Here is a 27,362-nt window from a genome sequence, read left to right on the forward strand (position 1 = left end):
TAATGCCACTGGGGGAGCCAGGATTGTTTCCAAGGAAAAACCTAAATATCCATGGCTCAATACCAAATGAAGACCCTCAAATAATTCACTGGTGGCTCCCTGCAAACTATAACCCCAGTCTTTTCATTTTTTCAATTTTGGGACAGAATCTCACTATATTAACCATATTGGCCTTAAACTTGTGGTACTACTGCCTCAGCCTCCAGAGTGGTTGGGATTGTAGGTGTGTGTCATCAAGCCCTGCATTTGTTTTTGTGTTTTGCAGCAGTGGCAATTGAACACAGGGTTTCCCACAAGCTAGGCAAGCACTCTACAATGGAACTAAACATGCAGCCTTCCCCCACCCCACCCCCCGTTTTTTTTTTTTTTTGGTACTGGGGATTGAACTCAGGGGCACTTGACCATTGAGCCACATTCTCACATCCTCAGTGTCAGGTTGGTGGCGGGAAAGAAACATCAATCAGGCATCGAGAGAAAAGCCTATCAATCATCAGGACCCCTGGCCAATCCTGGAGTTCAGCCAGCTCCCCTGACCAACTCCAGCTGGACAAGGGACTCTAAAAACACCTTTTCCGGTCCCAAGCCCTTCCCCTTCCTGCCTAAGCCCCATAAAAATCCCAGTTTCCTCAAGCTCCCTCGCAGTTTCTCCTCAGACCCTTCTTCTGTCCGTTCTGTCTGTCTGAGTCCCTCTCCCCCACCCCCCCAGTGATATCTCAAGTAAAGCCTCATTGGGCAGCCTTTTTAAAATCTGCCTCCTTTGGTCGCAGACACTCAGCCCTATTTTGTATTTTATTTAGAGACAGGGTCTCACTGAGTTGCTTAGCACCTTTCCTTTGCTGAAGCTAGCTTTGAACTTGGGATCCTCCTGTCTCAGCTTCCCTCCCCTAGCTGCTGGGATTACAGGCGTGTGCCAACCATACCCTGCTTCCCCCAATTTTTTAATTGGTGCATTATAGTTGTGCATACTGATGGGATTTGAATATGTAGCAACACATTAGTACATGCAAACAATGTAACAACATAATTTGGCCATATATCACTCCCCAACACTTTCTCCCTCCCTCCCCACTTCCCACCCCTTGATCCTTTCCTCTACGGATCTCCCTTTGATTTTCATGAGATCTGTGACTATGTTACTTTTCCTTTTTCCTCTCTAGCTTCTGCTTATGAGAGAAAACATATGACCCTTAATCACCTTCTTCTTCTCCTCCTCCTCCTCCTTTCTTCTTTTAATATATTGGGGATGAACTGAGGGGTGCTCAACCACTGAGCCACATCCCCAGCCCTATTTTGTATTTTATCTATAGAAACAGGGTCTCACTGATTTCCTTGGTGCCTCAATTTTGCTGAGGCTTGCTTTGAACTCCTGATCCTTCTGCCTCAGACTCCTGAGCCATTGGGATTACAGACACCCGCCACCATGCTCAGCATATGACCCTTAACCTTCTGAGTTTAACGAATTTCACTTAACATAATGATCTCTTGTTCTATCCATTATCCTACAAATGATGTAATTTCATTTTTTTCTGGCTGAATAAAATTCCATTTTGTATTCTATACCACATTTTCTTTATCCATTCATCCATTGATGGATACCTAGGCTAGTTCCATAGTTTGGCTCTCGTGAATTGTGCTGCTATTATAAACATGGGTATTCATTATCACTGTCATATGACTTTAATTCTTCAGGATAAATACCAAGGAATGGTATTGGGGGTCATATGGTGGTTGTGTTACAGAGCTGGGGCCTTCTGGAAAACTGAGGCAGCTTGAAGACCCGCCCTTCAAACTCCAATTCATTCTTTTTTTCTTTTCTTTCTTTCTTTTCTTTTCTTTTTTTTTTTTTTTTTTTGGTACCAGGGATTGAACTCAGGGGCACTCAATCACCGAGCCAAATCCCCAGCCCTGTTTTGAATTTTATTAGAGACAGGGTCTCACTGAGTTGCTGAGCACCTTGCTAAATTGCTGAGGATGCCTTTGAACTTGCAATCCTCTTGCCTCTGCCTCTGCCTCCCAAGGCGCTGGGGCTACAAGCATGCACCACCATGCCAGGAGAAACTCCAATTATTGTAATTAAGTGAGGACATGTTGTTCAGAGCAACAGGAATGGGTTTATTGAAGGAATATGAAAAGGGAAAGGGGGACACTCTCAAAGGAGAGAATAAATCCTCTGAGAGAGGAGAGGGACAGTATGCCTTTCCTGCACTCCAGTTTTATTGGCGATCCCAGAGAAATTTCCAGAGAGTCCTGCCCAGGTCCACCTCTTGACTCTTATCTGACAGCAAGATGACATCAGACTTTCAAGTCCCCATTGCCCTGGCAACTTTAGGTCACCTTGGCCCATGCTGACCAGTTTTAATTGGATTCTTACCCATACATTCTTACAGATTTTATGATCAGGAGGAATTCTCCTTATCTCCCTGAGTTTCAGGATTTGATCTATGAAAAGGGTCCCAAAAGCCAGCAGATAACAGATAGTTTGCTGAGGAATGTGACATATCCTGTTCACTTAGCCCAGGCAGGGCTTCAGGTAAATTGCTTCTTAGAAAAGAAAGCATGAGGGGGTCAGCACAGTGAGCCCATTTTGTAGAATTATTTTCTTAACTTTGGTTTCCCACCATTCTAATCTGTCTGTCCCCTAACAGTTCCATGGCAAGCCTCTTTTTTTTTTTTTTTTTTGTACTGGGGATTGAACTCAAGGCACTGAACCACTGAGCCACATCCCCAGTGGTTAGAGATAGGGTCTCACTGAGTTAATGTTTTAGTGCCTCACCTTTGCTGAGGCTGGCTTTGAACTCACAATCCTCCTGTTTCAGCCTCCTGAACTACCGGGATTACAGGCATGCATCAAGCCTTCTGAGGAACCTTTGTACTGATTTCCATAGTGGTTGTACTAATTTTGAATTTCACCAGCAGTGTAAAAGTATTCCTTTTTCTCTACACCCTCTCCCACACTTATTATCATTTGTATCCTTGATGACTGCCATTATGACTTGTGTGAAATAAAATCTCAATGTAGTTTTGATTTGAACATGGAATTTTGAAAATGTGTAATACCATACTATGATATAGTGTTTCCAACATATAGGCACAATAAAGATCATAGATAATAGGTCTAATGTGGTGGTCCATATAATCTCAGCTGCTTGAGAGGCTGAGGCAAGAGTATTGCAAGTTCTAGGCCAGCCTGGACCGTTTAGGGAGAAACTGTCTCAGGAAAAAAAAGGGTGGCGGGGGGAAAACTACACTTCTCAAAGGAAGAAATACAAATGGCCAACAAATATACATAAAAATTGTTCAACATCATTATCAATTAGGGATATCAAAAGGACTGGGGATGTAGCTCAGTGGTAGAGCACCCACTATCAATCCTGAGTATCAAAAAAGAAAAGAAGTGGGGCTGGGATTGTGGCTCAATTGTGTGTGTGTGTGTGTGTGTGTGTGTGTATATATATATATATATATATATATATATATATATATATATATATATATAAATATATATATTTATATATATAAATTGTGTGTGTGTATATATATTTATATATATATATATATATTTATATATATATATATATATATTTTTTTTTTAAGAGGGGAAAGGAAAAAGAAGGGACTGGGGTTGTGGCTCAGTGGTAGCACTCAATTAGCATGCTTGAGGCACTGGGTTAGATCCTCAGCACCACATAAAAAATTAAATAAGCAAAATAAAAGGTATTGTGTCCATCTACAACTAAAAAAGAAATTCTTACAAAAAAGAAAAGAAAGAAATTCTTCTGAGTATCTACGATTTACAAAGAGAGGCGTATCAAAATACTTTTCATTGAGTTTCTGAACTCATGTTGTTCCCAATTTAGGGAACATAGATATGTATGTGGGGTGCCACTGGGAAGTTCCAGGACATAGGGTTCGCGCCATCCAAGTCATCATGTCCATCTGCACTAAGCTGCAGAACAAAGAACATGTGACTGAGACCCTACATTGGGTCAAATTCAAGTTCCCTGGCAGCCAAAATACCCACCATTTCAATAAGTGACATTCTTAATGGATGCATTTGAAAATGTGGTATCTGAAGCTGGGTGCACACTGTAATCCCAGCAATTTCTGAAGCTGCGGCAGGAGGACTGCAAAGTGGAGGCCAGACTCAGCAACTTAGTAAGATCCTATCTCAAAATAAAAGGTAAACTGGAATGGGAATGTAGCTTAATGGCAACATGCCCCTAGGTTCAATCCCCAAATCCCCAGTACCAAAAAATAAACAATAAGAAGAAAATAAAAGAAAGAGAGAGAGAGAGAGAGAGAGAGAGAGAGAGAGAGAGAGAGAGAGGGAGAGAGAGAAGTAGAAGAGATGGTATTTGATTTTGGAATCATAAAAAGCAGAGTGCCTTCCATCTTGTTCTCTTCTGTCAGAATACATGCTTTGTGGGAAGACAGCTGCCATGTTATGAGGACACTCAGTCCCCTTGGAAAAACCCAGATGGCAAGGAGCTGTCTTGCCAACAATCATATGAGTGCACCATGTTGGAAGTAAATCCTCCAGCCCCAGTCAAGCTTTCAGATAACTGCAGTCCCAGCTGACAGTTTGACTGCAACCCAGTATAGCCGCTCTTGGATTCCTGACCCACAGAAACTGAGATAACAAAGATTTAAATAAATTAAAAAAAAAAAAAAGTTTTTGGCTCTTTCTTTTTCTTTTTTTTTTGGTACTGGGGATTGAACCACCCAGGGGCGCTTAACCACTGAGCCACATCCCCAGCCCTTTTCATATTTTATTTTGAGACATGGTCTCACTAAGTTCCTTAGGGCCTCACTAAATTGCTGAGGCTTTTTTTTTTTTTTTTTTTTTTTTTAATGTCTTTATTTTATTTTTATGTGGTGCTGAGGATCAATGAGTCCAGTGCCTCATGCATGCTGGGTGAGTGCTCTACATCTGAACCACAACCCCATCCCTGGGGCAGGGTTTGAATTTGCAATCCTCCTCCCTCAGCCTCCCCAGCCACTGGGATTACAAAAGTACACCACCATACCCAGATAAAAACATTGTTTTAAGATCATAAATTTTGGGATAATGTTACAACTTCTGTAATCACTTAAGAATTACATTTAGCTACAACAGAGATTCCCTCAAGCCCAGTGGCTTAATGATTTTGTTTTTCTTTCTCACTGGAAGATTGGCAGTTCAGAATTGGTATGACATCTTCACATTCTCTTCCATAACCCAGGTTGCTCTCCATTTTTATTCTGGCTTAATTTCTCTAGTTTTTCTCCCCATATTGCTGCTGGAACTCCAGCCATCACATTTCAGACAGGAAGCAAATGAGAGAAGGGTTTTCTGGAAGTTTTGCCCATGACTTTTATTAATAGGTACATCATTGACTTATGGCAGTTGAGAAATGTTTTTTAGTTGGGCACAGTGTTGACCAAATAGTATAAAATGTCTGTTACGCAGGGCAAGGTGGCTCACGCACACCTATAATCCCAGTGGTTTGGGAGACTGAGGCAAGAGGATCTTAAGTTAAAGCCAGTCTCAGCAATTTATTGAGACTCTGTCTCAAAATAAAAAACACCTAGAGGCTTAGGAGGCTGAGGCAGGAGAATCTCGAGTTCAAAGCCAGCCTCAGCAACTTCGAGGCGCTAGGCAACTCAGTGAGATCCTGTCTCTAAATAAAATACAAAATAGGGCTGGAGAATGTGGCTCAGTGGTTGAGTACCCCTGAGTTCAATCCCCAGTTCAAAAAAAGAAAAAGAAAAAAAAGAAGACTCAGTAGTTAAGTCTCTCTGAGCTAAATCCACAGTACCACATTAATTAATTAATTAATTAATTATAATAGAATAAGTAGAATAGAAAGTTTTCCAAAGAAGATATTCAAGTGGGCAATAAGAACATAAAAATATGGGCTGAAGTTGTAGCTTAGTGGTAGAGCACTTGCTGAGCATGTAAGGCACTGGGTTCGATTCTCAGCACCACATATAAATAAAAATAAAGGTACAATAACAACTAAAAAAAAGAAAAAAAAATTTAAATAGGACATAAAAATATGCTTATCATCTTTAGGCATTAGAGAAATGCAAATAAAAACCACAATGAGATACTATTGCACATCCACTGTGATGACTATTATCAAATAGATAACTATTGGAGAGAACCTGGAGAAATGGGAATCCTCAAACACTACTGGTGGAATTGTAAATGGTACAGCCACATTGGAAAACAGTTTGGGAGTTCTTCCAAAGGCTAAATACAGGATTACCATATGCTCTAGCAGTTCTACTCCTGGATATATAACCAAGAGAAATGGAAACAGATGGCCACATAAAAACTTGTACATGAATGTTTATAGCTGCATTATTCATAATTGCCAAAAAATAAACTGGGTATGTTGGCTCACTCCTATAATCCCAGCTTCCCTGGAGGCTGAAGCAGGAGGATATTTTATACCCAGGAGTTCTTAGCCAGCCTGGCAACAAAGTGAGACTTTGTCTCAAAATAAAACATAACAACTGGGTGTGTGATGTATGCCTGTAATCCCAGTGATTTGGGGAGGCTGAAGCAGGAGATTGCAAGTTTGAGAACAACCTCAGCAATTTAGTGAGGCCCTAATCAACTTTTTTTTTTTTTAGACTAGGGATTGAACTCAGGGATGCTTAACCACCGAGCCACATCCCCAACCCTTTTTAATTTTTGAGACAGGTTTTCATTAAATTGCTTAGGGCCTAGCTAAATTGTGGAGGCTGGCTTTGAACTCCCTATCCTCCTGCCTCAGCCTCCTAGGATTACATCTATGGTTAGGGATATGAAAGAGGCTCAAGGCATGATTAAATTTAAAAAAAAAATCCTGTTGATGAACAGTATTTATGATTAATGTGATTTGTTTTATAAAAATTGAACCCAGAGGCACTTTACACATCCCAAGCCCTTTTTTATTTTTTATTTTGAGACAGGTTCTCACTAAATTGCTTAAGGTCTTGTTAAATTGCTGAGGCTGGCCTGGAACTTGTGATCCTCCTGGGATTACAGGAGTGTACTATCACACCTGACTTTGATATCTTGGTCTTTTTTTTTTTTTTGGTACCAAGGGTTGAACCCAGGGGCGCTTAGCCACTGGGCCACATCCCCAGTTCTTTTTAATATTTTATTTAGAGATAGGACCTCCCTAAGTTGCTGTGGCTGGCTTTTAACTCAAAATCCTTCTGTCTCAGCCTCCTGATCTGCTAGGATTACAGGCATGCACCACTGCCCTGGCTTGGCTTTGATCTTTATTCAAAGGAGAATGGTGCTGTGGGAAATCATGTTCTTCTATATATGCTTCTGAATTTGCTTTTTGTTTATTTATTTTTGTGGTGCTAGAAGCCAAGCCATGGAGCATCATGCTAGGCAAGCTCACTACTGCTGAGTCACAACCCTAGTCCCAAGTTGCATTTTTATTTAAAATAAATATTACTTTTGTAATTGAAGTAGATTCTATCTAGATCAATCGTTGGAGGAAGAACATCAAGGATATCATGGACTCTATAGCATTCGTTACAGTGTAGTCAGTCCTTTCCAGCTAAAGACAAAGTCTTCAGTGACTCCCTACAGCTTCCAGGAAAAAGTCCAGATTTCTCACTGTGATCTGTTCCCTGCTCCTAGTTCATCCTGCTCCCACACCAAACTTAACTGTTCACCCAGTAGAACCACCTGCTTTCCTTGCACAGGTACCACCTGTGCTTTCTCTGCCTAAACATATGATGGGTTATGAAATTATCTCCTAGCACGGAGGAGATCCTGGATTCAATCCCCAGTACCACAAAACAAAAATAAAACAAAAACAACAACGAAACAACCGACACTTAGTATCATTGGCTATCATTATCATTATAACATCATTATATATCATTATAACATCTTTCTCAGTACATATTTTCATTTTTTTACCCGCTTTTCTTTCTCATTATATTGAGTTACTTATGCACTTGTGTACTTCACAAGTTGTCAATTTAGTGAGACCTTGTCGCCAAATAAAAAAATGAAAAGGGCTGGGATGTAACTCCGTGGTAAAGCACCCCTGCTTTCAATCCCCTACCAAACCAAACCAAACCAAACCAGATTAAACAAACTCCAGAAAACAAACACACCTTGACAAGGTTCCTTCCAAAAGTCTACCTGAAAATTAATGGGCGAGCCTTTGGGGGAATTAGACCATTTATCTTGGTATTTCTTCTCCTTGTATACCGCCCCTGTCCCTTTTGCTTTTAGGGACGAGTTTCTTCGGAATTCACAGTGCTTTTGCATCAAAGATATCCAGTCCCGGGGCTAGGGCTGGGGCTCATTGGCAGAGGCACTGGGTTCGATCCTCAGCACTACATAAAAATAAAAATAAATAAATCAAAAAAGATATCGTGTCCCTCTACAACTAAAAAGAAAAAAAAAATCCAGTCCCTTTAAGGTCTTAGATGACGTAATGGCTAGCCCCTCCTCCCTCCCGCCTCTCTGTACTGTTCTAAACCCTTCCCACTGTTTTACGACCTCCGGCAATAAACTACACGACGTTTTCTGTGCTTCATCCGGGCTCCTGGGACTGGGAAAGTGGCTTCGTAACTAGGCAACTACTGATCCACCCCCTCCAGCGGATTTGCAGTTCAGTTGGTCTGTGCTTTTCACTGCTGAACGGTTGCGGATTGCAGTAGCCAAGTGCCCCCTCCCCGCCCGCCTTGCGTTGCCATAACAACAGTACACAACCCTATTAACCACCCTGCGCCTCTTCCAAAACAATCCTTCCTTCTCAGATTCAAGACCCTCTCCAGAACTGCTTCTAGTTGAGCAGAACCGGGGTCAGCACCCCTTTGCGAATGGGGATTAGTTTGGAGGGTTGAAGACTGCACGTCAGGCTGATGTTCCAGAAGAGTCAGGGGAATGGGGCTAAACTGAGAGGCAAAGTTATTCGTAACCAATGCAGGGGGGTTAGAGTTGGAAGAGGGGAGGTGAAGGTAACCGAGGGGAGGAGGAGAAATTGGTAGGGAAGATTGAATAGGACTTGATTGAAGGGGAAGGTGGAAGAAGTGGGGAGAGGGAAGTCCAGGAAACAGGGAAACTGGTCTGCTGGAGAGTTGGAGCCACTGCAAAGGGCAGGAAAAATCTGGGGGTCCAGGAAGGCATTCTGAAAGGAGAGGAGTCCTTGGTGGTATGTATGAAATGGGTGTTGGAAGTCAAAACAAAATATTCACAGGATGAGGGAAGAAGTTCAGTTGGAAGGGCAGGGGTGATAGGCCGGTACATGTCCATGGAGGCCAGGGAGTTGAGGGTTGGTGGAAGCCGAGTCTTTCTTTCTCAGGACAAGGACTGAGCTTGATCTGATTCCAGAACCTTCCAGCGGGGAGAACGATGTCAGATGAGGATGATCTGGATGACTTTGAGCCAGAGTCAGAGCCAGACCAGGAAGATCTGGAAAAAGAAGAAGATGAGAAGGAGACAGAGGAGTGGGAGGACTACAAGAAGGAGGGGGAAGAGTTCTCCGAGGAAGTGAGAACCTACAAGGGGAGGGTCCTAGGGCTGGGGTGAGCTGGAAAGGGATGTCTCACTTTACTTCCTCCTGCAGTGGATGCCGGTCCCCCTCACTGAGAACATGATGAAGGAAGGGCTTTCTTTGCTGTGTAAGACTGGCAATGGACTGGCTCATGCTTATGTTAAGCTTGAGCTTAAAGACAGGTGTGTTTATGAGGGACCAGACAAGGACTAAGACATTATAGGGCCCTATCTGCTTTCCCACTCTCATTCCTGGGTATTTGGACTGAAAGTTTGGATCTCTCTCATCCTGAACTAATGGGGAGGGAAAGATGGAATTTACTTTTTAGTATCTCTTAATTCTTCCTAGGGGAGGGAGGTATAGCTCAGTGGCAGAGTGCTTGCCTAACATGGGCCCTAGGCCTTGGATTGGACCCCATTGATACAAAACTAAGGAATAAAATTCTCCTTGGAGAAATGTAGCCTGACAGGATATTGGAGATGTTGTTGCTGGACTTCCTCACCTGTCCTTCAGAGTGTAGATCTCAACTCTTCAAAGACACAGTCTCTGCCCTCCATTAAGGACTCATGTACTGGGCTGGCTATGTAGCTAAGAAGTAGAACACTTGTGTTTGATCCCTGACATCACCGAAAAAAAGAAAAACAAAAAACAAAAAAACCTCCTCTATCTTATCTTCCCACTCCTGTCACCTAATCACTCCATTATAAGCCATCTCCATATTGCCTTGTGCTTTAGCACCTCTGTCTGCTCTAGCTGTGTTCTTACTTCTAATCCTTCCTCTGCCATCTCCTAGGGACCTGACAGATATTAACTTGCTGCACTCCTACATCCATCTGCGCTATGTGGATATTTCTGAGAACCACCTGACTGACCTGTCTCCACTCAATTTCCTCACTCACCTGCTGTGGCTTAAGGCTGACAGCAATCAGCTTCGGACTGCCCGACTGAATGAACTACCCTACCTGCAAATTGCTAGTTTTGCCTACAACCAGATCACTGATACTGAGGGCATCTCTCATCCTCGTCTAAGAAGCCTAGATCTCAAAGGTGGGTTCTTAGGATGGGCTATACAAGATTCTTCCCTTCATTTTTTTTTTTTTTCTTTTGGTACTGAGGATTAAACCCACGGCCTAAAGTATGCTAGACAAGCACTGTACCACTGAGCTACATTTCTGGGCCAATTCTTTCCTTCCTAGTCTGGGTCTGATAGAAGGGCAGTATTGTCCTTGACTGAATTACACAGCACTCTTCATTCATTCATTCTTTTATTCATTAAGGCATTTGCAGAAGTAGGGGTAGCTCAGTGGAAGAGCACTTGCTTAGCATGCACGATGCCCTGGATTCATCCCCAGCACCAGAAACATAGACACAGACACACACAGAAACTCACACACACACACACACACACACACACACACACACACATCAAGAAGCTCACTATTACTGATGCAGTGTCTTTAATCCCAGTGGTTTGGGAAACTGAGACAGGAGGTTTGAGAGTTCAAAGCCAGCCTTAGCAAAAGCAAGGCTGCTAAGCAACTCAGTGAGACCCTGTATCTAAATAAAATACAAAAAGGGCTGGGGATGTGGCTCAGTGGTTGAGTGCCCCTGAGTTCAATCCCCAGTACAAAAAAAAAAAAAAAAAAAACTCATTATAATTCATCATGACAATTCTTTGTGTTGGGGATATAACAGTGAACAAAACATAAATTTCACCCCTATAATTCCAGCAATTTGCAAGGCTGAGGCAGGAGATCACAGGTTCAAAGCCAGCCTCAGCAATTTAGCAAGGCCTTAAGTAACTTAGTGAGACCCTATCTAAAATTAAAAAATGAAAAGGGCTAGGGATGTAGCTCAGTGATAAAGCACCTCTGGGTTAAATCCCTAGTACCCTCCAAAAATATTCCAATTCTTGTGTAGCGTACATTCTAGTTGGGGGAGACAGACAATAAACAATAAAAAAATAAAATTATCTGAGCATGGTGATGTATTCCTGTAATTCCAGTGACTCAGGGGACTGAGATAAGTGGATTGCAAGTTTGAGTCCAGCCTGGGCAACTTAGCAAGATCCTGTTTCCAAATTAAAAAAAAAAAATGCTGGTAGTGTAGCTCAGTGGGTTCAATTTATAAAAGATAAATGCAGTGGAAAAGATCAGAAAAGGGGGATGGGGCAATTTTAAATAGTTTGGTTAGAACAAGCATCATTGAGAAGATGACATTTAAACAAAAACTTGAGGAGAGGGAGTAGATAAGTAGATTGCTTGGACACTCTTCATTTGATCCTCAAGGCTTGGGTGGACATGTCTGTCTGGTCCACCTGCCCCAGGGCTCCAGAGACATTAGTCTGAAGCTATCCCTTCTCACTTTCCACCCAGTGTTAAAGGGAGAGGACAATTAATAAGCACCCTAAATTCAGAGTCTGTTGCTGAACAATCAGAGTGGCCCTTTGAATTCTTGACACCTTCCTTTTTCCCAGGGAACCACATCCACATGGTGACCAGTCTTGACCCCCAAAAGCTGAACAGTCTGCACACCCTGGAGCTTCGGGGAAACCAGCTAGAATCCACCCTGGGAATCAACCTTCCTAAGCTGAAGAACCTCTTCCTGGTAGCTCATTGGACCATAGGGTGGTATGGGAAGAGGGTACTATCCTAGGATCCTTAGGCTTTGCTACTAACTTCATCATCATAATTACAATCATAATATTTTTTTTCAAAATACATTTAATTCATATCCAAGAGTCTAAATAATCTTAACAGTTACAGATTGCCCAAAAGTTCAAGTCCAAAGTCACATCTGAAACTCAAGACAAATTCTTGGCTGTGAGGCCCTGTAAAGATCAAAACAAGTTACATATAACCAATATATAGCGGCAAATAACCGCTGTCATTTTTTGAGCCTTTACTGTCATTTTCTGAGTTGTCAGATCGTCCTTGACTGAATTACACAGCACTCTTCATTCATACTATGGAGATGTAAAATTAAAGCTGGCAAGATGCTTCCTACAAAGCAGGGCTAACAATACACAATGTGTGGATAATAATAATTTGCTTTGATACAGCAAAATGCAGCAGCAAAATGTACCATGTCTGAAGTACAGATATCAGTCTAAAGAGTCCCCTTAAATGGTTAGGTTTTTAGATTTGAGATTCTTCATTCTAGGATGGTGCAATAGCCACTTCTCAGTGGAAGAATAGGACTCCTGGGCCTGAGAATGGGTTAAAGCATCTCCTCCTCCTTAATTAGAGGTAGCTTTGGTGGGATGTCTGGTAGGCAATTACAGCTGACCTTTCTCTGGGATGGCAGCTTCTCCTAGACTTCCAAAAAAAAGATTTTATACTGGGGATTGGAATGAATCCAGGCACTACCACTGAGCTACATCCTTAACCATTATTATTATTATTATTATTTAAAAAAATTTTTTAGTTGTAGATGGACACAATATCTTTATTTGTTTATTTTTATGTGGTGCTGAGGATTGAACCCAAGCACTCTATCACTGAACCTCAACCCAGCCCCAACCCTTTTTATTATTTTGAGATAAGGTCTTTTTTTTTTTTTTAACCACGGATTAAACTCAGGGTGCTACCCAACTGAGCACATTCGCAGCCCTTTGCCCTATTTATTTTTTATTTTTAAATTTTTCTCACTAGGTTGCTGAGGCTGGCCTCAAATTTGTGATCTTCCTGCCTCAGCCTTCTGAGTTGCTGGGATTACAGGTGTGCACCACTGTGCCTGGCTTACTTCTCCCCACCCCCACCAGGTAGTGGGGATTGAACCCAGGGTGATTATCCACTTAGCCACATCCCCAACCCTTTTGATTTTTTATTTTGAGACAGGGTCTCACTAAGTTACTTAGTGCCTTACTGAGTTGCTGAGGCTGGCTTTGAACTTTCAGTCCTTCTGCCTTAGCCTCCTGAGTTACTGGGATTACAGGCATGAGCCCACCACACCTGGCTCCTGCATACTTTTAAAACTGTTTTTTGGGGGTACCAGGGATTGGACTCAGGGGCACTCAACCACTGAGCCACATCCATAGCCCTATTTTGTATTTCATTTAGAGACAGGGTCTCACTGAGTTGCATAGTATCTCACTGAGGCTGGTTTTGAACTCAGTCCTCCTGCCTCAGCTTCCTGAGTTGCTGGGATTATAGGTGTGCACCACCATAACTGGCTCTTTTTTTTTTTTTTTTTTAGTTGTTTTGGGCACAATATCTTTATTTTATTTATTTATTTTTATGTGGTGCTGGGGATAGAACTCAGGGCCTTGCATGTGCTAGGCAAGCGCTCTACCACTGAGCCACAATTCCAGCCTCCATGCCTGGATCTTTTAAAACATTTTGCAGTTCTGGAAATGGGGCCTAGGACATAGAAGGGCCTTGCATGTTAGGCAAGCATTCTACCACTGAGCTATACCCTTAGCCCTTTCCTGGACTTCTTCACTCTCTATATTATCCTCTACTCATTTATCCTCATTACTCTTCCACAGCCCCCCACCACTTGAATTTCCTCTTTTGCTTCATCTCTTTCTCACTTCCTTTTCTTCTCTATCCCTGTTCTCTTCTTAATCCATTTACTGTATCCTGCTGTCTAGGCCCAGAACTTGCTGAAGAAGGTTGAAGGCTTGGAGAACCTAAGCAATCTCACTACCTTGCATCTCCGAGACAATCAAATTGAAACTCTGAATGGGTTCTCAATGGAAATGAAATCACTGCAGTATCTCAACCTGAGGTATGTGCCTCCTCCCAAGCTTCCCCTTATGTTGCTATTGACCTGGATTTTGAGCCTGTGTTCTTCCCTGGCTCCTTCTAGCACATAGCTAGGTCCTCACCTCATCCTTCTGGATCATCACCCCTGCTTTTCTTACTTAGTTCTGCATTTGGTTCTAATTCCAACACTAAGACCATTTATAACTGGTAACCCCTGAATCCTTAATTAATTAAATAGAAAATTAATAAGAATATACTATTGCCAGGCCTTGTATTGTGTTGTGTTTTGGGAACATATAAAGGAATCAGAGATAGTCTCTGATTTTCAGGGGCTCACAATCTGTCTCCAGCTCTTTTCCTGGCAGCAGCAGTATTATTATTATTATTATTATTATTATTATTATTATTATTAGTGGTGCTGGAGATTGAACCCAGACCTTGTGCATGTCAGGCAAGCACTCTACCAACTAAGCCATACCCCCAACCGCCTGGCCTTATCCTATAGGAATTCCCACTTCCTTTCTCTATGTCCTAGGCCCCATTTCCTGCCTCTCTTCGCCTTGGCCCACCTGTAAGGGATGGCTTCCTTACTGATATTAAACACAAGATATGTTCAAATTTGAGGGAGGAGTATTTCAAAGAAAATCTCCATGGGCTTGGGATGTGGCTCAAGTGGTAGCACGCTCGCCTGGAATGCGTGCGGCCCGGGTTGGATCCTCAGCACCACATACACACAAAGATGTTGTGCCCGCTGATAACCAAAAAATAAATATTTTTTTTTTTAAAAGAAAGAGTGAGAGAGAGAGAGAGAATTTTAATATTTATTCTTTAGTATTTGGCGGACACAACATCTTTGTCTGTATTTGGTGCTGAGGATCCAACCCGGGCCGCACACATGTCAGACGAGTGCGCTACCACTTGAGCCACATCCCCAGCCCAAAAAATAAATATTAAAATTCTCTCTCTACCTCTCTCTCTTTAAAAAAAAAAAAAGAAGAAGAAGAAAAGAAAATCTCCAGGTAGAAAGGTGCTGGGGTCTAGAGATTTTCTTTTACCAACTCTTATCTAATGAAATATTTTTTATTTCTTCCTTTCCTACCATTTGCTTCTTTCTTCTTTCTTTTTTTTTTTTTTTTTGGGGTGGGGGGAGGGAGCGGTGCTGGGGATCAGGCCCAGGAACTCACACATGCTAAGCATACTCTACCACTCAGAGATATTTTCAACCCCTGGAGGATTTTATGTGTGTTTCTTTAAGCAGTGATGTAAGGAAATTGTCTCTATCTTTGGGCAATAAGAAGAAATCAAGAGCTGGAGTTGGGCTCAGTGGTAGAGGGCTCGCCTAGCAAGTGTGCCCTCATAAAGATAAAATAATAAAGATATTGTACCTACCTATAACTAAAAAATAAATATAAAAAAAGAAGAAATCAAGAAAAAGAGAATATCCAAATAGGAAGAGGTGGTTGCGCCTTGAAACCCCAATTCCTGCCTTTGACCCCTGGAGCAATCTTTTATTAATTAGTTCTGCCACATAGATCTGCTAGAGTGCATTTGTGTATGTGAGTTTTCCTATTAATGGGCTAGACAGGGATAATAGGCCCTTCCTTAGTGACTATTAATCGGGTATGTTTGGAGGTAAGTGGAGGAAGGGGTGCACATGTTGTCTAAACCACTGGAAGGTCCTTTGAGGCAGAGATGCTAAACAGAATATTCAATACAAAATGCACCTGCTCTGCTCCCTGGCATCTTCCAACCCATCCAAGTGAGAAACACTGCAGGAGGCCTAGCACATTCACTTAGATCAGGCTGAAACAGCTAGGTGCAGTGGCCCACACTTGGGAAGCTGAGGCAGGAGGATTGCAAATTGGAAGCCAGCCTCAGCAACTTAGGGAGGCCCTAAGCAGTTAGGGAGACTCTGTCTCAAAATAAAGAATAAATGTGGGGGCTGGGATTGTGACTCAGCGGGTAGAGCACACGCCTAGCACGGGTGGGACCTGAGTTTGATCCTTTATTTTTATGTGGGGCTGATCCCTCAGCACCACATATAAATAAAGGCATTGTGTTGTGTCCATCTGTATCTAAAAAAATTTAAAATAAAAAAGAATAAAAGTGGTTGGGGGGGATGTAGCTCAGTGGTAAAGTACTCTGGATTCAATCCCCAGTACGAAGAAAAAAAGAAAAGAGGAGAGAAGAAAGATCCCGCTGAAATGAGTATCCCGCAGTGAGGCACATTAGGAAACCAAACTTGTTCTTCAGACTGGGAGGCCTGGCCCACCCCTAGCTCTAGGCTCCTTCTTGTGGGGAGCATCAACACAGCACCTACTTTCCATCCCTTCACAGTTAATACTTTTTGTGTGTGTGTGTACTGCTGGGGATCAAATCCAGGACTTCAAGCATGTTAGGCAAACACTCCTTCAATGAGGTACATCCCCAGCCCTCCTATTCCTTCTCTACTGAACTTGGTCCTACCTTCTATCTTGATGTGTGATTGACACAGAAAAAGTCTGTTCTGTTAATATATGAACATTTGCCCACTCCTCCCTAACTACAGGACAGGGTGTGACCTAGCTTTGCTCCTCCAAAAGTATAAAGATGAGACATCACAGAGTAGAGTATGGCACTTAGAGATTCATGGAAGGGCAGAAGCGGGACAGGAGTGGGACTGGACAGCATCTCTGCAGCAAATCTGGCAGCATTTAGCAGGCCTGTCCTCACAGTCTGTTTCAAGAAAAATAGGCCTGGTGGGAAGTTCCCTCCAGAGGTCCCATTCCTAGCAGCAAGGAACCAAAGTCCCTTATTCCTGGATGAACTCTCTTGACCACACCTGCAGGGGCAACATGGTGAGTGACCTGGGAGAGCTGGCAAAGCTTCGGGACCTGCCCAAGCTTCGAGCCCTGGTGTTGCTGGAGAACCCAATTACAGATGAGACTGATTACCGTCAGGAGGCCCTGGTACAGATGGCACACCTAGAGCGTCTGGACAAGGATTTCTATGAGGAGGAAGAGCGGATTGAGGCTGATGAGATCCGTCAGAGGATCAAGGAGGAACAGGAGCAGGAAGCTGAGCCTGAGCATGACTTGGAACTGGACCAGCCATTGGTCTAGCAGTGGTTCTTCTACCCTCCAAGGATAGTAAGGATGCTGGCAGGGAGGCAGCAAGAAGATGCCAAGGGCTGGGCAGAGAGGGGAAGAGAAGGTGCTGCAAAAGGCAGTGGGTAAGGAAGGGCTAAGGCAAGGAAGACCCTCAAAGAGACCAGAGTTAGGGGAGAAAGGTGAGGAGAAAGGACCAGAGGGCCTGGGAGAGCTGATAAAAAGCCTAGGAGATACATCAAGAGGTCAGAAGAATAGGTGAGAAGAACTGTGGGTGGCAGGCAGAGGACTTGGTTAGCAGCCAACACTAACATAGAGTGAAGATCATAGGAAAGGACAGACCTGGGGGCATGGAGTGGTATGGGGAGTGGTAGGTAGAATATGAGGAATGCAGCAGGGCCTGAGAGAGAAGGCAGGAGAGGAAGATCCTGCACTAAAACTCTAAAGCTAAAAATAACAGGACACAGGAGTGAGGAGAAGAAAAGAGGGCAGGGTGAGGCAGAAAGAGATTGAGAGGAGCCCAGGGAAGTGTGAGGCAGCTGGCACTTCAGGTGGGGATGGACACTTTACTTCTGTTCTCTTCCTCCAGGAGACCAATGACCTCAGCCCCAAGACCTGATAACACTCCAGTCCCAGGCCACTACATTCATACTACTGTCATGGAAGATAGGATGCTTCCTTTTGCTCCAGAACTGGGAATTCATCACAGCCTGAAATCCAGGCTCAGTGATGGTCACCTGGGCACTGTTGGGTGCAGTGTGAGGTGTTCTAGTGGGCCTGAGCTCCCTCTGGAGCCTAGGCAGGGGGCAGCTCTCACGCAGGTCTGGGTAAGCAGCAGGGGATGCTTATGCTTGGAGGGTTGGCTGGAGAAAAGTGCTGCGGAGGCAGGCAGGGGTGTTAGGGACACTTCCGTTGATTTTCAAATAAATAGACATTTTGATACTCTCGTGTCTAACTTGATTTATGAGATACTGAGTCTGCCATGGGCTTCTCTGTCAGTGTGGGACTCAGTACCCGCTGGGTTATGGTGTGAGACCGCGCTTGTACCCTTAGAATGGATCGGAGCATTGGTGAGCGCCCGTGTGCTCGGTCGGTAGCAGGGCAGGTCGCGGGTCTTCCCTGCCTCTCCCAGTTTGCTTCTCTCACCTCCCCACCCCCACCGATCCCCCACCCGCGCTGGTACGTGCGCCTTCGCCGGCAGCTCCTGACTCATCGGGGGCTCCGGGTCACATGCACCGGCCCGGCCCTATAGGCGCCTCCCCCCCGCGCCCGCCCCCCGCCCTCGCTGGGGAGCCGCAGCCGCCTCTGCTGCTGCCACTCCCGCTCTCTTTGCGCCTTCGCCACCGCCACTGCCATCGCCACCAGCTGAGTCTGCAGCTCCGAGGTGAAGCCTTGGTCGGGCCGGCGCCCCTCTGGCTCCCTTTCCCTGTCGGTGTTCCCTTCCTCCTCCCTCGTCCTTCGTGCATCTCTGCCGGTGGCGCTGCGCACCTGCTCTTCACCCGCGCTCCCTGGCGCCTTCCATCCCCCGCCTTCGCCGACCTCTCCTCTCTGGCTTTCAGGTTTTCGCCCCCTCGTTTAGGAACTAGCCTCTCTGCACCTGCTTCTAACTGCGCGTTTCTTCACCCTTGCCTGCCTCTTTCCCCGCGCCTCGTGTCCAGCCGATTTGTTTCTTAAGTTCGGCGTCTCCGCTTTGTGCATTTTATTCTGACACGTCTTTTTTTGCTTTGCGGTTGGGGAAATGTCTTCTCTTACCCTTCCTCAGCTCCCCTAGACTTCCTCTAGACTGCCCTCTCTCCCACTCCTTCCCACGTAGCCCCTCTCCTTTTACATTTCCTTTTCTCAGCTCTATGGAAGGAGTGGGGAATTTGGGGAATGGGGAGAGAGTGGGCCTAGCCTCCACTACCCCATCTGGTCTCATGCTTTCCCACTCAGCTGCAACCCCCAGGGACTGGAGCCCCACCCCCCACCCCCTTCCTCTACTGCACGTTTCTCAGGAAGAGGGACTCACGTATGGGAGAGAGGTTGGGACCCTGGAGTGTTAAGTATGGATAGGATGCGGACTCTTTCAGGAGAGGTTGCGCAGACAACCCACCTTCCTTCCTCTGAGGAAAAATGCCAGCCTGGCAGCCATTCTGCTCTGGGGACAGCTGGGGGAATCCCACCGGCCAGAGAAGCTGCTGAGGGGCGAGGGAACCACTGTCTTGTCCCTCCTCCATTCACTGCGGAGTTATCCCATCTTCTTTTTTGATCGCACCCCGCCTCCGTCTGCAGTGACCTCCCCTTCCTCACTGCATTGACCTTCTCCTCTCTCTATGGCGGGAGGGGGGTACCTCTTCTATAGCCTCTGACTGCAGCCAGCTCCTCCCCACCCCCCACCCACTGCAGTAACCTCTTTCTCATCCCTCCCAGCTTATGGCCCCGCCCACTGATATGAGGCTCCACCCCTCTAAGCCTCCTATCTTCTCCTTTCTTCCCTTTCATCCTAGGAGATCCCAGCCATCATGTCCATAGAGAAGATCTGGGCTCGGGAGATCCTGGACTCCCGTGGGAATCCCACTGTGGAAGTGGATCTGCATACTGCCAAAGGTAATGTACTAGGTCTGGTCCTGGTTGGGAGGCCTTCCCTAATACCCTGAAGGAATGGGTTCCTGAGCCAGGCTCCCAAGCTGGATTGTGGGGTTGAACCTCCTTGTCTAGGAGAGCCAGGTCTGTGTTCTAGTTTACTGTGCGACATGCCCTGCCTCTACATATCTACTTGTATGCAGCCCCACTTCCAGCTTAAAGGCTCATTCTATCCTAGGACATCAGGATAGAAGGGCCCCCACTTTAGGAATTCTGAGGAATGCGGGTGAAGGTGGGTGTGTGTGTGTGTGTGTGTGTGTGTGGTGTGCTTCCTGGCATAGCTTCATTTCTGTGGCTTCCACTTGTGCCTGTGGGCCTCTGTTGGGTGGATGAGGAGCCACTATTTGTGCAGCTGGCTGTGTGTGGGTGGGTGGGTGTGTGTAGTGTTAGGGAGCAGTATGGGAAGAGGACTGGATGTAGCAAGCAGAATTTTAAGATCAGGACTGAAGGCTGAAGGAATCCCTGTCCCTATAGTGTCTTTCTCCCTCCCTCCTCATTCTGTGTCTTCTCTAGGTCTTTTCCGGGCTGCAGTCCCCAGTGGAGCCTCCACTGGCATCTATGAGGCTCTGGAGTTGAGGGATGGGGACAAACAGCGTTACTTAGGCAAAGGTGAGGCCCTTTCTCTTTTATAGGCTCTGCCACTCCTCAGCCTTATACCCTTACCTCACACCCTCGCCAACTCTTTCCTAGCTTGCCTTCCCCTCCTCTATTTTCTAGGGCCTGACTCTGACCCAGTCTAGCCTCTCTTCCTCTTCCTAGGTGTCCTGAAGGCAGTGGATCACATCAACACCACCATTGCACCAGCTCTCATCAGCTCAGTGAGGCCCGCTGTTTGCTAGGGATGGCAGGACCAGTATCCTGGAAGGAATCCTGGATGGGGAGGAGGATGGGGAGGGAAAGACCCACTTTTTAGGAATCATGGTTACAAGGGGAAGGGTGGGAAAGGGTTCTTATTGTCCCCTGCTTCTATGGGAGTTCTATCCCATAATGCTAGCAGGCTGCTGTCACAGAGACCTGGTTGGATGCTAGCCAGATGAGAGCCTGGGTGAATGGGAGGACCCTCTACCCTAGGGCCCAGCCTCTATCCTGGCCATGTGTAATGGGGGCTGTGCCCACAGGGTCTCTCTGTGGTGGAGCAAGAGAAACTGGACAACCTGATGCTGGAGTTGGATGGGACTGAGAATAAATGTAAGTAGGGGCTGGGAGAAAGTGGGCATAATGGTGGAATAGTAGTACACATAGGAACTAAAGGAGTCTCTGCTTAGGGGCTTCTTCAGAGACCATCAGAGGACTTCTTCCATCTTTTTCCCAAAGCCATTGCAGTGGGAAGGAGTAACATTAGACAGAAGAAGAATTTCTTTGTAGCATAAAGTGGAGGGAGTTGGCCTAGATAGTCCGGGGGAGTTTAAAAGGGGTGTGGCTTTCTGCCCTTTCTATCACCCTCCTTTCCACTTCCTCCCTCTGCCCTGTCTTTTGCAGAAGAGAATGGATGGGATGTCACTGGGGTGGGGAGAGGAGAGGGGGTCTCTTTTCCTGGCTCTTTTTGGGGAATATAGGTAAGTCCGGTGCTAGAAGAAAAAGGAACATTTTTGCTCAGTGCCTTCTTCTTTAATCTTCCAGCCAAGTTTGGGGCCAATGCCATCCTGGGTGTGTCCTTGGCCATTTGTAAGGCAGGGGCAGCTGAGAGGGAATTGCCCCTATATCGTCATATTGCTCAACTGGCTGGGAACTCAGACCTCATCCTGCCTGTGCCGGTGAGCACTGAACTTTGCCTGCGCCTTTCTCAGGGGTGGAAGGGAGGGAGCGGGAAACCTCATGAGAAACAATGGAGAAGCTAATGAGAAGGGATGGGAACATGAGACTCAGTCTGGTGATGGGTACAGTTGGGGTTCTTGGGTATTATTCCCAGGGGCAGCGGGGAAGGGCTGTTTGACTATCTTCTGTGGCTCCCTAGGCCTTCAATGTGATCAATGGTGGCTCTCATGCTGGAAACAAGCTGGCCATGCAGGAGTTCATGATCCTCCCAGTGGGTGCTGAGAGCTTTCGGGATGCCATGCGCCTTGGGGCAGAAGTCTACCATACCCTTAAGGGGGTCATCAAGGACAAGTATGGCAAGGATGCCACAAATGTGGGTGATGAAGGTGGTTTTGCCCCCAATATCCTGGAAAACAGTGAAGGTGAGGTCAGAAGCTCCACTTCCAGCTTAAAGGCTCATTCTATCCTAGGACATCAGGATAGACGGGCCCCCACTTTAGGAATTCTGAGGAATGTGGGTGAAGGGTCCTTGAAACTCCTATAAACCTCAAGAGGTACCAACCCTTGGGGTGGGTTCCTGGGGGTCTGCCAAGTTCACATGCAGACACAGAACAGTCTTTTACCTGCTTAGCCAGGTCTGTTAGTATCTGTAAGTTCTCACAGCACTGAGAACAATGGGAGATGATCTAGGTAATCTTGGGTCCGTCTCATTCTTTAACATCATAGGAGTCTCAGTTTGATGAGATATGATATTCCAGAGAGCCCATTCCAAATCTAGCCCATCCTTACCCCAGCATTTTAGGCCTCTAGAATCCCTAAATCTTTCTGTGCTCTGAGAGACACTGTATTGTGGTTCAGTTATAGGTAGTGATTAAGAGTTAATTTCTGGCTGAAGGTGTAGGTGGTAGAACATTCATCAAATTTTACTGGAGACCTAGGTTTCATCTTCAGCACTGCAAAATAGAAAAACAAAAGTAAAGAGAAAGAAGAGTTTAGTTTCTGGGACCAAATTGCCTGAATTTATTTGAACCTTGACTTGAAAAGTTATACAGTAGTGATCTTTCTTTCTTAACTTCTCTGTGCTTCCTTTTCCTTATCTATAAAATAATAACACTTTATACCTCATAACATCATTGTGAGGAAATAATAACACTTTATACCTCATAACATCATTGTGAGGATTAAATGAGATCATATCTAGGGGTTGGGATTGTGGCTTAGTGGTAGATCTCTTACCTAGCACGTGCGAGGCCCTGGGTTCGATCCTTGGCACCACATAAAAATGAATAAACAAAATAAAGATATTGTGTCCAACTGCAACTAAAAAATAAATATAAAAAAATGAGATCATATCTATAAAGTACTTAGGTGATGTGATATCAATACAGAACAACTATTTGGGGCTGGGGTTGTAGCTCAGTGGTAGAGCGCTTGCCTAGCATGAGTGAGGCACTGGGTTTGATTCTCAGCACTGCACATAAATAAACAAAATAAAGATCCATTGACCACTAAAAAATATTTTTAAAAAAGATCAACTATTCATAATAATGCCATTTAGAACAAATATTCATAATAATGCCATTTCTCTGTCCTAGAAGATGACTTCTTCTAGACCTAGAGATAATCTACATAACCACCTTAGCCACACCTCCCCAGCAACAGTCCTTTACTTCTGCTTAGAATTTTTCTCTCCCTCTTCCCTCCCTCCTGCATATAATCTCATTGTATTCCATCTCTAGCCTTGGAGCTGGTGAAGGAAGCCATCGACAAGGCTGGCTACACAGAAAAGATTGTCATTGGCATGGATGTTGCTGCCTCAGAGTTTTATAGAGATGGCAAATATGACTTGGACTTCAAGTCTCCAGCTGATCCTTCCAGATACATCACTGGGGACCAGCTGGGGGCACTCTACCAAGACTTTGTCAGGGACTATCCTGGTGAGAAAAAAAGGGTGTGGGAGAGAGGGCAGGGGGAGGAGCAGGGGCCAGACAGGAATATGTAAGGGCAACTCTGGACTTAATGGTTCCAACTCAGGTGCCAGGTAGAGGAACTTGAGAATTAAGGACAGAGTAAGGGAGTCTTGGCAGACTGGCTTTGTTGTGCTAATGTGCAGGTACCTGTGATGAGTCTGTTCCATCTACTTTGGATCCTGATTAAAGTTGTGGGCTCTAAAAGCTACTAGGAAGCTGGCACAGTGGTGCATGCCAGTTAATCCCAGCAACTTGGGAGGCTGAGGTAGAAGGATTTTAAGATCAAGGACAGCCTAAGAAATTTAGTAACATCCTAAGCAACTTAGTGAGACCCTGTCTCACAATAAAATATAAAATGGGCTGGGGATGTGGCTCAATGGTTAAGCACCCCTGGGTTCAATCCCCAGTATAAAAAAAAAAGCTACTAGGATCATGGGGCGGATTCTGGAAGGAAACAAGGATGATGAGAGAGTGAATGACCTAGCAGGGAACTAGCACCTTTCAGTCTGTTTGATTGATGAAACTGGATGCTTAATGGAGCCAGGACTGATGTCTGAATGGAGAAGAGGCTGAGGAGGGACTGAATTATCCTCTCCTAGTCTTCCAAGGGCTTTTGTCCTAGGGTGAAGGGCAGGTGGACTCCATCTTCCTGAGACAGAGTAAGAGAAAGTAGACATCAATTGAAGAAGGAAAATTTAGATGAGTAATGACAAAGGGCTTCTTGGCAGTGAGAATGGGAAAATACAATGGGAGGTTGTGGGAAGGTTTTATGAAATAAAAATCAGGATAGGAATCAGGACAGGCTTGTTTTAGTGAGGGGTAGGGGAGAAAGATGAGCAGGCTTAGTTAGCCAGGGGAACCTGTACATTTCAGGGGATCAAAGTGGGGTCTCCCTACCTGAAGCAGAGACCAGGGGAAGATCAACAGTCCCCTCATTACTCCTTCTGCAGTGGTCTCCATTGAGGATCCATTTGACCAGGATGATTGGGCAGCCTGGTCCAAGTTCACAGCCAATGTAGGGATCCAGATTGTGGGTGATGACCTGACAGTGACCAACCCAAAGCGTATTGAGCGGGCGGTAGAAGAAAAGGCCTGCAACTGTCTGCTGCTGAAGGTCAACCAGATCGGCTCAGTCACTGAAGCCATCCAAGCGTGAGTGCCTACTGGCCCTTCTACTTGACCCGTGTTTTTATAGGGTCCCAAATGCTCCTGGTCTGATCCTGCCCAGGGCTGCTGAAAAGAGCAGGGAACTTAGAGTCCCCTTCACAAATTCTCTCAACTCTGCTCTCTTCACCCCAGATTCTCTCTGCTCCTTTCCCAGACACTTTCCTCCAGGTGCTTCTTGACATAGACTAAGGTTGGGAGTGGGAGAGAATGACCATTGTGTGGGGCTCGGCTGGGGATCAGTGTTGATATGTGGACACAGGTGCAAGCTGGCCCAGGAGAATGGCTGGGGGGTCATGGTGAGTCATCGCTCAGGAGAGACTGAGGACACATTCATTGCTGACCTGGTGGTGGGGCTGTGCACAGGCCAGGTGAGTGGGGACAGCCTGTAGGTTGGAGGGAGATCTTTGTGGGATTGATGGGTTATAGGCTCAGGTGTGTCTCTCCAGGTGTTTGAGGGTGTCAGGGAAGTTTCAAGAGTAGAGGTTTCGTGGCTTAGGAGGCTGAGGCAGGAGGATCACAAGTTCAAAGCTAGCCTCAGCAACTGGGAGGTGCTAAGCAACTCAGTGAGATCCTGTCTGTAAATGAAATACAAAATAGGGCTGGGAATATAGCTCAGTGGTTGAGAGCCCCTGAGTTCAATCCCTGGTGCCCTCCTACCCCACAAAAGTAGTTTCAGGGATGGGGTATAGCTCCGTTGTGGAGTACTTACCTAGTATGCATAAGAGGTTTCTTTTTACAGTGAAGGGGTAGCTGCTGAGCTAATCTGCATATCTTTTGGAATGTTTCAGATCAAGACTGGTGCCCCATGCCGATCTGAGCGTCTGGCTAAGTACAACCAGCTCATGAGGTGAGGGTCTCCAGGGAAAGGGAGCCCAAGGTCACAGAGAGTTAAAAACCACGATTGCCCAGCATCTTAGACCTGAATTAACAGTAGAAGTCCAGTTGGATATGGTGGCATATTTCTGTAATCTTGGAGACTCAGAAGGCTGAAGCAGAAAGATCTCAAGTTCAGGGACAGCTTTAACAACTTAGTGAGATCCTGGTCTCAAAATAAAATATAAAAAAGTTTGGGGATGGCCAGGTCCACTGGCACATGCCTGTAATCCCGGCAAATTGGGAGGCTAAGGCAAGAGGATCCCAAGTTCATACCCAGCCTCAGGCAACTTAGGGAAGCCCTAAGCAACTTAGTGAGACTCTGTCTCTAAACAAAATATAAAAAGGGGATGTGGCTCAGTGGTTAAGTGCTGGACTCAATCCCTAGTACCAAAACAAACAAAAAAGTTGTGGATGTAGCTCATGGTAGAACCCCCTGGTTCAATCCCCAGTCCTAAAAACCAAACCAAACTAAACAAGACAAAACCCATGACAGCAGATGTATAGCAAATATTTGTCTTTGCTGGATTGGTTTACAGATGGCCTGATTGGTAGGCCACTGAAGTCCCATGGGAAAGCCAGGAAATGCTGGCTGTGGGACAGGCCTCAAAAACAGGTGGAATGAAGGAAGGTAGAGGCTAGAGGGAACTCCTGGAAAGACATGCAGGTCCCTCCTGCTTCCCTGACCATTTCCTTTCTGGCTCATTTCAGAATTGAAGAAGAGCTGGGGGACGAAGCTCGCTTCGCTGGACACAATTTCCGTAATCCAAGTGTGCTGTGATCCCTTTACTTGCCTGGAGACTTGGACCCTCTGTCCCATCCTCCTGGAACCTCCTTCTTGCTGTCCTGACCTGTGATAGTTCACCCTGATACCCTGAGCCCCAGGGCACTCAGAAGTCCCCTGATTAGCCTGCTCCAGATGCCCGTCAGCTTCCCTGCTCCTTTGCTGTTTCTGTTCTCCCTCCTATGGGCTTCATTCTTTGGAGTACCATACTTTCCACTCTTCCTTTCTATTCTTTTCCCTCAGAAACTGGAAATGAGAATGAGGACTTTAAGGGGGTCCATGAAAGAATGATTAGTGTCTGTGACAGAAACTTCAGGGTTGGTGTGTTGAGGTGTTTAGAGGGGGGCCACGTGTCACTTATGCTTTGCTCTGTTCTGTGTTTTTTCCATGTTGCATATGAGCCATGAACTGGCATAGTGCTGAGCAGTAGGGAGTGCTGGGTGTGTGGCCATGCCCAGCTAAAGCTTAGTGTATTTATTTATTCATTTATTTATTTTTAATTCACCTATTAATAATTTCCTTGAAACTCTCAGGCCTAAATCTGGCCTGACTTCACAGAACTATGCACCTGTATTTCATGTGGCTATAGATCTGATAATGATCTGGGGTGGGAGGTCATGCTAGAATGGGAAGGTAACAGAAAAGGGCCTTAATATCAGTTATGTTGTGTTTACTGATTGAAGCCTGGGTTGGTCCAGAGTGGGGCTTTGTGCCTGGGGGGACTCTTCCCCTAAAAATCTCTCTCCAGCCCTAGGTTCCCTGTTCTTCCTCCAGCTGCACCAGAGTGCCGTCTCACTTCCTTGTGCTGTTCCACACTTGCCACTACCTCTGTGGCTTGAAATGAGCACCATCATTAAAGTCTGAATCACACTGCATTTTTGTGTCTGAGGACT

At 45.4% G+C, this 27,362-nt stretch overlaps 2 protein-coding genes across 2 annotated transcripts; both read left to right on the forward strand.

Moving 5' to 3' along the window:
* The first annotated feature begins 9,361 nt into the window (after positions 1-9,361).
* Positions 9,362-17,313, forward strand: Lrrc23 (leucine rich repeat containing 23). Its single transcript, XM_076852605.1, has 6 exons — positions 9,362-9,499; positions 9,576-9,685; positions 10,297-10,550; positions 11,980-12,110; positions 14,098-14,234; positions 17,040-17,313. Exons 1-6 carry the CDS (start codon positions 9,362-9,364, stop codon positions 17,311-17,313), a joined length of 1,044 nt encoding a protein of 347 aa, XP_076708720.1.
* Positions 17,314-19,799: 2,486 nt separating this feature from the next.
* Positions 19,800-27,082, forward strand: Eno2 (enolase 2). The gene is made up of 11 exons (XM_076852603.1): positions 19,800-19,884; positions 20,434-20,529; positions 20,680-20,738; positions 21,039-21,108; positions 21,541-21,674; positions 21,875-22,097; positions 23,415-23,612; positions 24,596-24,797; positions 25,072-25,180; positions 25,601-25,659; positions 26,397-27,082. The coding sequence occupies exons 1-11, from the start codon at positions 19,800-19,802 to the stop codon at positions 26,464-26,466; spliced, it is 1,305 nt and encodes a 434-aa protein (XP_076708718.1). The 3' UTR covers positions 26,467-27,082.
* Positions 27,083-27,362: the final 280 nt, after the last annotated feature.

This window comes from Callospermophilus lateralis, chromosome 4, assembly GCF_048772815.1.
Source record: "Callospermophilus lateralis isolate mCalLat2 chromosome 4, mCalLat2.hap1, whole genome shotgun sequence".
In the NCBI taxonomy this organism is placed as follows: Eukaryota; Metazoa; Chordata; class Mammalia; order Rodentia; family Sciuridae; genus Callospermophilus; species Callospermophilus lateralis.